The sequence below is a fragment of the Solea senegalensis genome, linkage group LG5, assembly GCF_019176455.1.
Source record: "Solea senegalensis isolate Sse05_10M linkage group LG5, IFAPA_SoseM_1, whole genome shotgun sequence".
In the NCBI taxonomy this organism is placed as follows: Eukaryota; Metazoa; Chordata; class Actinopteri; order Pleuronectiformes; family Soleidae; genus Solea; species Solea senegalensis.
Genome location: NC_058025.1, coordinates 22,506,555 through 22,520,197, shown reverse-complemented (window position 1 = coordinate 22,520,197; position 13,643 = coordinate 22,506,555). Strand labels below are relative to the sequence as shown.

Below are 13,643 nucleotides of genomic sequence, written 5' to 3'. Positions count from 1 at the left end.
TGTGGTCTGATGTGACCACTGTATTAACTTAATACACATATACACATATTCACTTAAGACAATGAGATCACTGTAATGGGCACATAAGCACGAGAAAGAGAGATGTCTGCTACCACCACATTAACAAAGTTGTGTTTTACCTGGGTTGGTGTAGTGAGTTTGTGAATGGGGTTGCTTTCCATCTTTTGGATGAACATAATATAGTCTTACCCATTCAATGGGTAAATTTTATGGTGAATGCAATTGTATTTTTTGAGATGCATAGTTTGGAGGATATAATATCTTGAGGCAATAAGATGAAAAATACATTATTTATGCTTTATTTTATATAATAAGTGTATTTTAGTTTGCAACTCAGACATTCTGCCAAACATAGATGAAACAATGCAAGAGACTAGTGAATTAGGTTTATAATAACAACAAACTTGATGCTGACACTTGGAGAATGCATGGATCATTTTTGTTATTTGTTAACTACTGATAAGTAAGGTAGTATTTTGACAGCAATGTCTTTGTTGCCCTCTCAGCCATCACACCAATCCTGCTGGACGCCCTCACTGATCCATCCAGACAGACCCAGATGTGCCTGCAGACACTGCTCGACACCAAGTTTGTGCACTTCATCGATGCTGCCTCGCTCGCCCTTATCATGCCCATCGTCCAGAGAGCCTTCCAAGATCGCTCCACTGACACTCGCAAGATGGCTGCTCAGATCATTGGCAACATGTACTCCCTCACTGATCAGAAGGTACACAGCATTGATGAAACACTGAACAGTAGACAATAGTAGACACTGTCCTTCAATCCAGTGTGTTCTGAACACTCTCATTCAGTTTATTATGTGATGTGTGTCATTGTTTGTAGGATCTGTCGCCCTACCTGCCCAGTGTTGTCCCCGGACTGAAGGCTTCTCTGTTGGACCCAGTGCCTGAGGTGTGTTTACTCACAATTCATTAATTTTTAATCATTTTATCCTCTTAAGTGTCACGGGCGGAGCTGGAGCCAATCCCAGCTGACATAGGGTGAAAGGCAGGGTACACTCTGGACTCTCACATTCACACCTATGGTTATGAATATTTGCAAGTAAAAAGTTTGAGTCTCATATATTATGTGCAACATGCAATACAACATACTGTATGTATTCTATTGGGGCTGAAATGTGTTGTCAACATGTGGTGGAGCATAAGTACACATCATCTCAAAAAAATGAACCACTTTGTATTCTATTGCAAGGATGAGAACATAAAATAGGAACTGTTTCCGACATGTATGAGTTATATTATTTTTTATTTTCATACAAGATAGAACAGTCAAAAATAGGGAAATTTATTTTGTGGTTTGCTAATTGCATTTTCTCAGTATATCAGTATTTTGTGTTAAATGCTTCACACAGATTTATTTTCAATATTTACAGAATGCTCTTGTACAGTTAATGTTTCAGTTAAAGAAACAGTTTCAAGTCATGTTATAGAGATGCTGAAAGTTTCCTTCAAGCTGAGAAACAGGTTGAACTAATACCTAATGAAGTGGCCAGTGAGTGTATGGGCACTGCTGTCTAGAGGTAAAGCTGTAGCAACTCTTTTCCTCCTCCCCAGGTACGTACTGTGTCAGCCAAGGCTTTGGGTGCAATGGTGAAGGGGATGGGAGAGTCCTGCTTTGACGACCTGCTGCCATGGCTTATGGAAACACTGGCCTCTGAACAAAGCTCTGTAGATCGCTCTGGGGCTGCTCAAGGTCAGTTCTGCTCCATTCTTTTATTGTGTAGCTGGAGATCTGCTCCACTTATCATTCAGCGACTGATGCTTTGTGTGTTCAGGTCTGGCTGAGGTTATGGCCGGTCTTGGAGTGGAGAAGCTGGACAAACTGATGCCAGATGTGGTGCAAACAGCCAGCAAGATTGACATAGCTTCCCATGTCAGAGATGGCTACATCATGATGTTCATCTACCTGCCACTGACCTTTGGAGACAAGTTTACCCCTTACGTTGGACCCATCATCCCCTGCATTCTCAAGGTTAATAACAACCTTAATGTTGTTGTAATGTGCATTACTCTATTATATACATATTATATAAATAGGTAAATATAAATTAAATTCATTCAAACTAAAGTAAGCAATTTGTAAAACTTTGTAAATTTAGTTTGAATTAACTTAATTTGGGTGTTTGTCAGCCATTTTCTTTTTTCAGTGTACAGCTTAATGTGGACGCTGCCTTGTCATTGACACAAGTCATTTCCTTGCTTAACTGTTCATCATGTGACTGTTGACAGCAGCTCAGTGTCTCTAACGCTCTCTGTGTTCTCTGTCAGGCTCTGGCTGATGAAAATGAATATGTGAGAGACACAGCACTGCGTGCAGGACAGCGAATCATTAGCATGTATGCTGAGACTGCCATCGCACTGCTGCTCCCTGAGCTGGAACAAGGCCTGTTTGATGACCTGTGGAGAATCAGGTTAGATTTAAACACACAGGCACTTTATTGATCGATTGAATACATCTCATATATTGGCTAAATATGGGTTTGTGCTGTTGATGTTCTGCAGGTTCAGCTCTGTGCAGCTGCTTGGAGATCTACTGTTCCATATCTCTGGAGTAACAGGAAAGATGACCACAGAAACGGCCTCTGAGGATGACAACTTTGGAACAGCTGCATCTAATAAAGTGATTATATTCAACACATATTCATTCAGTTCATAAAACAAGGTTTCCTGTGTTATGCTGCATTCCATTTACCCTGGAACTGGGAGTGACGTCACCCTCATCGCATTCCAGTTGAGGAGTTGGAATCACAAACGTATCTCAGGCTAGCCATTGTTAGCAATACCAGTCAATAACAACATTCTACATGGTAGTATACTCACATAAACAGCATAGCAACATGTCTACGGTTAAAAATGTAACAATACGTTGTCTACAACTGACTCACTGTGAAACAAATATGACAGAGTTGCTATTAACGGCCAAAGCAGCAGATTTTGTATGTTGGCAGCAATCTCGGAGTCCCATGTCCAGGTTGTGGAGGAAACTCCATGTTTCCGAGTGGTTCCGTCTACACATGTGATGCACCATTATGCTGCTGTTGTTGTTTGTTCTCTGTTTTTTAAAAGAACATTGATTTGTCAAGCATGTTTGACCTTTCACCTCCTCCTCCAGGCTATCATTGGTGCTCTTGGTGCTGAGCGGCGTAACCGCGTCCTCTCTGGCCTCTATATGGGCCGTTCAGACACCCAGCTGGTGGTTCGACAGGCTTCACTCCATGTGTGGAAGATCGTGGTGTCCAACACTCCCAGAACTCTTCGAGAAATCCTCCCAACCCTCTTCAGTCTCCTGCTGGGTTTCCTGGCCTCCACCTGCCCAGACAAGAGAACGGTATACCTCTGTTTCACTTCATTCCAGTGTTGTCCTGTTTCTGTGAAAAAAAAAACACTGAGTGTGTCCACGGATGCTGTGTGATCTTGTAATTGTAGATTGCTGCTCGCACACTGGGTGACCTGGTGAGGAAGTTAGGAGAGAAGATTCTCCCTGAGATCATTCCCATCCTGGAGGCAGGCCTGCGCTCTGACAAGAGCGATGAGAGACAGGGCGTCTGCATCGGCCTCAGTGAAATCATGAAGTCCACGAGCAAAGACGCTGTGAGTCACACAAACACTTTTCTCTCCAACAAAGACGTACTTTTAAAAATACATGAGCAGCCTTTTTTAAACTACTTCTCACTTGATAGCGGTTCTGTCCAGAATCTATATTTAACGCCCCACTCAGACCTGGTTTTAACATCCATCCTCCGGGATCTCATCACATATGATTTGTACTGTGTATGGCTGTACAACATTTATGAAACCTGGCATTTTCAACACATCATGGCTGCGTTTCCTGTGACCACATCGGACCTGGCTTCACATGCCATTTAAATACATACTGACGACTTCTTTGTTCACAAGCCTCACAAGTCTTGACTGTAGTAACCTTTTTACAGACACAATAAGCCACACTGGTTGCTGTTTGCTAGTTTTGGCAAAGTTCCAAAGTTCTCAAAAGTTCAAAATAATTCCTTGATTTTGTGAACTTAAACTTTCAATTCAACTAAAACACTTTCTTATGCAGTAAAAATATTAAATATAACAGAATCGTCCTACACGGCCAGAAAACTATGTTTTCTGTGAATCTGCATTCATGATGTATAGGAAGCATTAAGATCTAAACTGGGTCTGCATGGGGTCTAAGAAAATAATAGGAAAAAGTACCCAGAAATCTTAACCCACGTTTTTGATATCATGAGTTATTAACCTGGTTGTCTTTGCACTGCAGGTCCTTGTCTTCTCTGAATCACTGGTCCCCACAGTGAGGAAGGCTTTGTGTGACCCACTGGAGGAGGTGCGAGAGGCTGCAGCCAAAACCTTTGAGCAGCTCCATGCAACCATCGGTCACCAGGCACTGGATGACATCCTGCCCAACCTGCTCAAACAACTGGTGAGGAAGCAAAGACACAAAGGCAGTCTATAATCCACTTAGCATAAAGGTCCTGGGCTATAATCCACTGAAATGTCTTTTGCCAGGATGATGAGGAGACGGCTGGATTTGCTTTGGATGGTCTTAAACAAGTCATGGCTGTTAAGAGTCGCTCTGTGCTTCCATACCTGGTTCCAAAGGTAATGTTCACAGTCTGGTTTTGCTTTAGTAGTCCAAACTACTGTCTGTGTAACTGACTAAGGTTAAATGTCTGCTGTCATTGTATTAGCTCACTGCGCCTCCTGTGAACACCCGTGTGCTGGCCTTCCTGTCTGCGGTGGCTGGCGATGCTCTGACTCGCCACTTAGGGGTCATCCTGCCTGCTCTGCTCTCCTCCCTCACAGGAAAGCTGGGAACAGATGACGAAGCACAGGTAACACTTTCAAATCATATGCACTGTTCTCCTTCTGTCCTTTTGCTCATGAAGAACTAACAGTAAACCTCATGTATCATTTTTGTCTTAGGAGCTGTGCAACTGCCAAACAGTGATCCTGTCAGTGGAAGATGAAGTGGGTCAGCGTATCATCATAGAGGATCTGCTGGAGGCCACACGGAGCGCCGACCCCGGCCTTAGACAGTCCGCCATCACTATTCTCAATGCTTACTTTGCTCGTACTCGCCTGGACTACAGTTTGCATACACGCACTTTACTGTCCGGCCTTATCCGCCTCCTCAATGACACCAAACCTGAGATCCTGTCTCAGAGCTGGGACACCATCAACTCCATCACTAAGGTGTGTTGAAGTGAACATGAAACATGAAAGGTTCACTCTCAGTGCAGAGAAAGCAGAGTTTATTTGTTGTCCTTTTTAGTAAAAGGGCTAATATGTACTCCGTTTACACTTTGTTGCATAGAAACTGGATGCAAGCAGCCAGCTGGCTCTAATTGATGACCTGCATCGAGACATTAGATCAGCAGCTGCTGACGTGAAGGGTCAGCACCTACCTGGTTTCTGTCTGCCCAAGAAGGTAAGAATGCTCCTGTTGACACAATAAACACCAGCAGTCTAGCACCTTTTATGTAGCATGTTGACTTCATATTGGTAATTACTACAGCCATTTGCATTCCTAAGATTCTGTCTTGTTTGCTCCAATGATAATAAGGGCAGTGTTACACCATTCCTACTGTCAAAAGAACAAGTTAAAGTGAGGTTTAAAAGTGGAATATGTTTAATCATCATTCTGCCTCGGCAGTTCTAACAGACACTTACCAGAGTGAGAGATGTCAGTGACCATTGTTGCTAACACAACATTTTTTATTACAAAGAGAGAAAGAAAAAATAATTGGTTGGTGACACTAGAAAACCCTAATGTGACTTTTTCACAATTAATACTGAGGTAGACAACAATTTAATAATTGGCATTATTAATCATTTTTATTGACCTTGTAACATACTGTAAATCAAGTTATCTGAGAGACACTCTGAGAAATCTGGCCTGTGACCAGAGTCTTTGACCAATCACAAATCAGTTCATATAGGGGGCATTCCCATTGGCTGTTCTACTGAGCAGCTGTGAATACATGTCCCCTTTGATGGAAAGAGGGCCTGAACGATTTGTTGAAAACTTGTCATTTTGCAGTATGATGTTTCTAAGTTTCCAGTAGCAGCATTACCACATGAAACCATAAATACATTTATTACCTGCTCTATAGTCTAATTTAAGAATGGTAAAGAAATCAATTGTATTATATATTTAATTTGCATAGAACACAGAACAATCAATAATGGAATAAATAAATTGCAGCCTTTGCAGTTTTTGTGTTGTAAATTGTGTTCTTGATTTGAAAAATGATTAATTGATCAGGATTATGCAAAGCATAGACAAGGCGATGGAGAGATAACTCCAGGTCTGGTATGAAGCACATGTGTCCAGTTGTGCTTATCTGGTTATTCTGTACTCTCATGCTGTTAATTTATTCATAAATATAATGGTCTATCTCAGTCCTAACCATGTCCATTATGTTCTGTGTCATCTTTTTGTCCACAGGGTGTGACCTGTATCCTGCCTGTCCTCAGAGAGGGTGTCCTCACCGGCAGTCCCGAACAGAAAGAAGAAGCAGCCAAAGCATTAGGAGGGGTCATCAAACTGACCTCTCCCGAGGCACTGCGGCCCTCTGTTGTCAACATCACTGGACCCCTTATTCGTATCCTAGGAGATCGCTTTGCCTGGACAGTTAAGACTGCTCTGCTGGAGACTCTCACCCTGCTGCTGGCAAAGGTCTGTGCTTGCAACTCCCTATGACACAATAACACACATAAAAATCAGCTCAGTCAAGGTGCATGATATGGTCAGATAAATCATATTGTGGTTCTGTTGACAGATAATGTTATTGCAGTATGATTCATGTTCTACAAAGAATTGTTTTTTGTCTTAAATGTCATTGACACATTTTGGCATCTTTCAAACATAACATTGTTTCTCATCTAAAGAGCAACATTTTTGTGCCAGGAATGTGTTCTGGTCACACATTTTATTAAATAATCACAGTGTCTTTTAATTGGGATATTGCGTTTTCAATTATTTTACAATTAATTGTGCAGTCTACATTTACACTTCACAGATGAGATGTAAAAACAGAGACATTAGACAACACTGTTATCTCTGTTTCAGCTGCATTTCAGTCTAGACGGTCAGCTAACAATCTATAGATGCATTTACCAAAAATCACTTCCTGATTTGTTCATATTGGCCACAATTCACCTATCAGCTCTGAACAAACAGAATCAGCTTCCTGTTTACATAAACATGTGCATTTCCTGAATGGTCACTTCATGTGTGTTAGAGGGGATTCAAATTCTTAAAAAACTTATCTGGAGGCAGATCGTGTTTATCTGATAATGTAGCAGTATGAATGTGGGGTATTTCTTTGGCTCTAACATCTGAAGTGTATTTTTTTCCAGGTGGGCATTGCCCTGAAGCCCTTCCTCCCTCAGCTGCAGACCACCTTCCTGAAGGCCCTGCAGGACTCGAGCCGTGCAGTGAGGCTGAGAGCGGCTGAGGCTCTGGGCCAACTGGTTGCCATCCACACCAAAGTGGACCCACTCTTTACTGAGCAGCTGTCTGCCATCCGCAATGCTGAGGACTCTGGAGTCAGGTGAGTAAGACACATGACAGATTCCTCATTTCATTTCTAAGACTTAAATCAGTTTGCATTATTAGTTTGTATTCATGCGATTCAGTTACATAATTTGTCCACCAGAGAGCACTGCTAAATAAAGATCAGCTGCCTGGTCACTTACTGTATTTGATAATTAAATCTTAAGGATCATATTTTTTGTGTTTATGTTGAAGAAAATTTTCCTTACATTAGCATCCTTATTAAAATAAAGGATGCTAATGTAACTTGTTTTCTTTCTTAAATCAGGTTCATATATTAAAATTCACATCATATCTGTTCTAATGCTTATGTCCATTACCCCATCACAGGGAGACGATGCTCCAAGCCTTGAGGTTTGTCATCCAGGGGGCCGGGTCAAAGGTGGACCCAGCCATCCGCAAAAACATCACCACCACATTACTGGGCATGCTGGGACATGATGAGGTATGATAGGAGAAGCAGATATCTTGCATCATCAAAGTAGACCTCAGGCTGTTTTTTTTAAATCTGTTGCAACGTGCCACTTGTTTTACCTCAGGACCACTAATGGAGACTGAATGTACTTGGTGTTTATCAGTGAGATAAAGTATCAATGTATAAACAGTGAAGGAATTTCAAAGAGAGCTGTTCACTGGTATTGGTTTCTCTGTGATCACAGTAGAAAAACGGAAGTCAGACACAGAGGATGTGGTTAAGTGTCAGACAATCATAGACGCTCAACTTTTTTCTCTGTCTGGTGTGTAGGATGCAACTCGAATGGCTTCAGCAGGCTGTGTTGGTGAGCTGTGTGCCTTCCTGTCAGACGAGGAGCTGAAGAATGTGTTACTTCAGCACATCTTAGGTTGGTATTTAAGTACAACATTACAAAAATGACCATTCACTGCAAATTGAGCCACTAATTAACTCAGTGTGTATGTGTGTGTAATGTCTGTAGTAGGCTTTGAGGACACATTATGACTCAAACCTCTCTTTGTGAAAACATTTTGGTTGGTCCTCACAGCTGTGACAGGCTGTGACAGTTATGACTTGGTTTTTAGGGTTAGGAGTAGAACTGGGTTTAGGTTACAGGAAAATGACTCAGTGTGTAGATTAATGGTGTCTTGATATCCCAGGTTTGAAGACAATTTGCATGCTTAACATGTTATTATATGAATATTGTGTCTGTCATACAAATACAAAAATATCAATGTAAATCAGTACCTTTCATATAGGTTCTTTCAATCATGATGTATCAACTATCTGGTTCACATGTCAGCGTGTATGTTAGTAATAACAAATAGTAGTCATTTGCAGTTCTCACTCATGTCCTGGTCACATGACAGTGGTGGCAATTTGATATCTTTTTTAGGGTTTTCTGATTGCCAAAGTACTGGTTTTGACTAGTATTGGACCAATGCTGATACTGAGTGTTGGATCAGCTCATTCCAAGTATTTTGTTGTCATTTTATCACAATTACTTTGATAAAGATGTGCAAAAACATACAAAATGTATAAATGTTTATTGTGTGAAACTGAAACTTTTAACTAAACATTTATTTCAGTACATAATCATATATGTCATGTTTACAGCAGCTATTAACGCAGACTTTTGACAGTAAGCGATATTCACAAAACAAAAGGGAACAAAAGATGTCCAATAGAACAAGATCAATAAAGCTTGACTTAAACTGTGTGCATGTTCTGTGGCAATCCTCTGTCCACCTGTAAAACATGAAGAGCATGAAGTAATAAATGTCTTTTATTTTTGTCTCCAGCTGACATGTCTGGTGTGGACTGGATGGTGCGTCACGGTCGCAGCTTGGCTCTGGCCATAGCGGTCAAGTCAGCTCCAGAGAGGCTGTGTGGGAAGGAATACTGTGACAGTGTAACAGAAACCATTTTGGCCAACGCCACTGCTGACAGGGTGAGGGCAGAGTTTTTGCGCGCTCATCACTTTTTTGATGACACTTGCAATTAGAGTTAGGCAATAATTCAAACACACAAATGACTGCTATGTTAAGCCTCAGATTTAGAAAATGTTCAAAACCTTAATTGTTTTCCTCGACGCTCACTCTTTAACTATCATTATATCATATCAATAATAATATCAAGTCAACCCACTTTGAAACATTTTATTATGATAATGTTTTTGGCTATATCACCCAACCCCAGCTGCAATCAATATCCTGTAAAAGTCACTTAGAAGTTCTAGTTTTAATGGATGGAAGTGGGAAGGTGCAGGTTCCCAGGCAACCAGTAAAGAGTGCTCCTGTTCAAGAGCTGTTTCAGCTCATAAAGCACAGATTAGTGCAGTAGTTTCAGCAGAAACTGTTAGGCTGATTTCTTTTGCACCCACAGAGAGCCAGACTCTCAGTTTCCTGTTTGAATGCTGCACTAAACTAACAGAGGTTCATATATTCTTTGACAGGCATACGTGTGGGTTTTAGTCCTCTTTTCAAAGGAATTGTTGCAGATAAATTAATATACTATTCAACTAGTCTCAACACATGATATGAAATGCAGAAAGTTGGTATTTATACATTAGGGCAATGGTGACTCAGTGGTAGAGCAAGTTGTCTTTCAGGTTTGATTCCCAGCTCTGCTTAACCCAACTTTGCTCCTGAATGATGTGCCAGCAAAGTATGAATGTGTGTAAGTGATAGAATAAGTGCTGGGATCCTGCTTTCGTTAAGTGTAACATGGATGTCACACTAATTACTTTACATTTTACACTGAGCTATTTTGTTTGAAAAAAATCTGCTCTTTTATTATTGCATACACATTCCTTGTATTATCTGGTGGTGTTTCTCATAAAGAGAAATGGTCATTACTTTATTGCTAAAACAGCGTTAAGACTTTTGCACAGCCCTGTAAATGACTATTACTATTGCCTCTACTCCTCTTGTGTTCCCTTGATATTTTTCTTCTCTCTCGATATTACATATTGTCTCTCTCTTCTTCCAGATCCCCATTGCCGCTAGTGGAATTAGAGGAGTGGGATATCTGGTGAGGCACAGTCTCAGAACAGAAGGAGGCAACAGTGTTTCCCAGCGCATCATCACACAGTTCGTCAAGGTAAAGCATGAAGAGTTTCATTCACTTGATTATCACAGGGTATTGGCTTCCCTTTTTATTATTTGTTGTTTGTGAGGAAGTGAGGGTAAATGTGATGTGTGTAAACGCTAAAGATGTCTCATGTTTGTTTAATTACTTTACCCTAAAAAGGGGAATAATGTCATTAATGTGTTACAGCTTCTCATTCAGTAAATGGTTGTAACCTGATTTACAGCTTACTGCACATTTAAGGGGTTATTTGAAAAATGTTGATGTTTCTGTTTTCCCATAAAAGTCACAGTCTTAAAAGCCTTGGCTCCATCCAAACTTCCTAATGTTTGTTTACAAATGCATGAATTATGCTCCAGATACACCTGCCATCCACACCACCCTGACATTTAAGAGATTCTATAAAGTAAGGTAACCTTTCAGGTAACCCTGATGGCGGAGTTCCCCTCATTCACTTCCTGATTGATTCTTATCAGTTACAGCATGAATGAAAAACCCCGTCCACATTTACTTTCAGTTTAACCTCGTCACTTGTCTCTTTACAGAAGAGTTTTCATTGTTGTTTCTTTGTTAGTTAAACCCAGCTTCATGTATTAATATAGCACTTTTTCTAGTCTTGATGACCACTTAAAGCTGCTTTACAATACAGATTTGCCATTCATCCATTCATACAGTTTTTCATTTACACACTGCTGGCACAGCCGTCAGCAGCAAGGTGCGGTCAAGTGACTGGCGGAATACTTATCAAAAGTTAGATGCGATTGAGTGTCATGAAAAGGACATTCAGAAATAAATATATATATATATATATGTATGTATATATGTATATATGTATATGTGTATATATATATGTATGTATATATGTGTGTGTGTGTGTGTGTGTGTATATATATACACAGTATATAAAGAAATATATATCACAAACAGAGAACACAGCTTGTGAGAGGTTTGTTGTGACAAACTACAACATTCCTCTACTTAGTGCAACAAGCTAATATTACTGCAATAATAACTAAAGCAGTATATTATCTAAAATTACGTCATCAAGTTGTGTCTTCTTATCCTTCTGTGGTGACAAGGATTTTAGCACCACCTACTGTTTGTCTCTGTGAACTAACTCAATATTCACTTTACAGCAGGTGAAGGAAACACGGATAAATCTTTAAAACATTCAGTTAAAGTGTGTGATACATTGTAATGGAAACCTAGCTTGTATAGGTAAATATAAAGAAAGTTATGTGAATGAATCAGGGCTGTGACAACTCCCCTGCTTTGTCAATGTGTGGAGTTTTTTGTGTTGTGACGTTTGTAGTCCGTGTGTCCACACAGTGTCTTCAGAATCAGTCCAGTGACATCAGACTGGTGTCAGAGCGCGTGCTGTGGTGGGTGTTCAAAGACGCGGCTACACCTTCAATGGAGATCAGTCTCATTAAGCCTGTGCTGAAGAGTCTGCTGGACAACACCAAGGACAAGAACACCAGCGTCAGAGCCCAAAGTGAACACACCATCGTCAACCTGCTGCGACTCCGTCAGGGAGAGGAGGTCATGCAGGTCAGACTACACTCTCTATCTCTACTATCATTTCTGTAAGAAGATGGTGTTCACACAACTGTTTTGTCTCATTTTTATTTCTTCACCCTTTAATTCAGAGTATGACTGCCATTCTGGACTCTGCGAGTAACGACCTACTGTCAGAGTGTCACCGCCGGTCTTTGAAGAAAATTGCCAGCCTGCCAGACTCTAATGAAGAGATAGATGACACCATTCTAACATGATGGAGCAGGACTGAGCATTAAAATGTCACCTGGAGAAATCAAACAGAAGCTTTTGACTGACATGTGAAACAAGTCTCCACTGTATGAAAACCCCAGACACACTCACCACACGTGCCCATGTTGCTCCTCATGGACCAAAGCTCAGATGGTGTTTTGAATGACTTAATACATTTTCGCCAACAAATTTCTTTTCTCTTCTTTTCCCTTTTTCAAAAGATTGTTTTAGTGGCTTTTGAGCCCTTTCTTATTTTATCTCACAATGTGCAGGTTATTCTCCTGTTCTAAAATAAATTAGAAACATACACGGCCAAATCTTTTTTTGGATGTTTCAATGTTTTGCTACTTGTTTTACCCAAAAACGATTTCAAGCATTTCAGACATCACTGTAATGAAATGACACATCTTTATTTGACCTTTTATTTGGACTTTGTGTGTGAGAGTTGTTCAGGGGGAAAGCAGTCTCTTCTAAGAGTAAAGTCATGCCAATGTCAGTGATACGGTTGTAAAAAAAAAAAACAGAAAAATAAAAAGATCTTGATTTCATAATGTAGTGTGTGAAATACTGAAAAACTGACTTTCATTCCATTATATTGTCCTCCCACTGATGATTGAGTGAAAACAATCCCCACACCTTAGGGCTCCAAAATCCTCACTAAAATTTAGGGCCGGTTAAAATAAAGTGAATTAAAAATAAATAAAAAATGTTCAAATCAGTTGATATTGATAATTGTGTACAAGAAGATTTTTGCTTTAAGGGAAGATTGCAGAATCCAGTTAATGACTTTAAACTTCTTTATGGTCATAAACACTTGAATTACTATATTGATATACATAAATCTATCTATATGTCTATATAAAAATCTGTGTATGTATGTGTGTATGTATATATATATATATATATATATATATATATATATATATATATATATATATATATATATATATATATATATATATACACACACACACATATAGATATGATTGATGAAGAGAAGTATACTGCTGTGCATATTATTGAATTGTTGCCCTGCGCTACTAAAATTAAATCTTGAAATTTCATGGAAAAGGGTAAAAAATATTTCATGTTTCTGGGAGTTAGTTTATTTTAGTTGGGTTACATCTGTAATGTTGCAGCACTGCCTTCTTGTAAACTCTGCACAAGTATCTTATGCAGCCACATTTAAACAAAAAAAAGACCCACTGTACCTTTAACTACATCC

The 13,643-nt window shown here is 39.9% G+C and overlaps 1 protein-coding gene across 1 annotated transcript in view; it reads left to right on the top strand.

Annotated features, from left to right (window-relative positions):
• Positions 1-12,969, top strand: part of gcn1 (GCN1 activator of EIF2AK4) — a 29,433-nt gene extending 16,464 nt beyond the window's left edge. The window contains exons 37-57 of the mRNA XM_044025794.1: positions 528-748; positions 865-933; positions 1,596-1,734; positions 1,817-2,013; positions 2,310-2,452; positions 2,544-2,661; positions 3,154-3,369; positions 3,468-3,632; positions 4,306-4,467; positions 4,554-4,646; positions 4,736-4,879; positions 4,971-5,240; positions 5,362-5,475; positions 6,496-6,726; positions 7,410-7,603; positions 7,936-8,050; positions 8,351-8,447; positions 9,361-9,509; positions 10,550-10,660; positions 11,978-12,199; positions 12,298-12,969. Of these exons, the coding sequence (XP_043881729.1) occupies positions 528-748; positions 865-933; positions 1,596-1,734; positions 1,817-2,013; positions 2,310-2,452; positions 2,544-2,661; positions 3,154-3,369; positions 3,468-3,632; positions 4,306-4,467; positions 4,554-4,646; positions 4,736-4,879; positions 4,971-5,240; positions 5,362-5,475; positions 6,496-6,726; positions 7,410-7,603; positions 7,936-8,050; positions 8,351-8,447; positions 9,361-9,509; positions 10,550-10,660; positions 11,978-12,199; positions 12,298-12,423 (3,296 nt within the window). The 3' untranslated portion in view covers positions 12,424-12,969. The remainder of the gene's footprint in view (positions 1-527; positions 749-864; positions 934-1,595; positions 1,735-1,816; positions 2,014-2,309; positions 2,453-2,543; positions 2,662-3,153; positions 3,370-3,467; positions 3,633-4,305; positions 4,468-4,553; positions 4,647-4,735; positions 4,880-4,970; positions 5,241-5,361; positions 5,476-6,495; positions 6,727-7,409; positions 7,604-7,935; positions 8,051-8,350; positions 8,448-9,360; positions 9,510-10,549; positions 10,661-11,977; positions 12,200-12,297) is intronic.
• Positions 12,970-13,643: the final 674 nt, after the last annotated feature.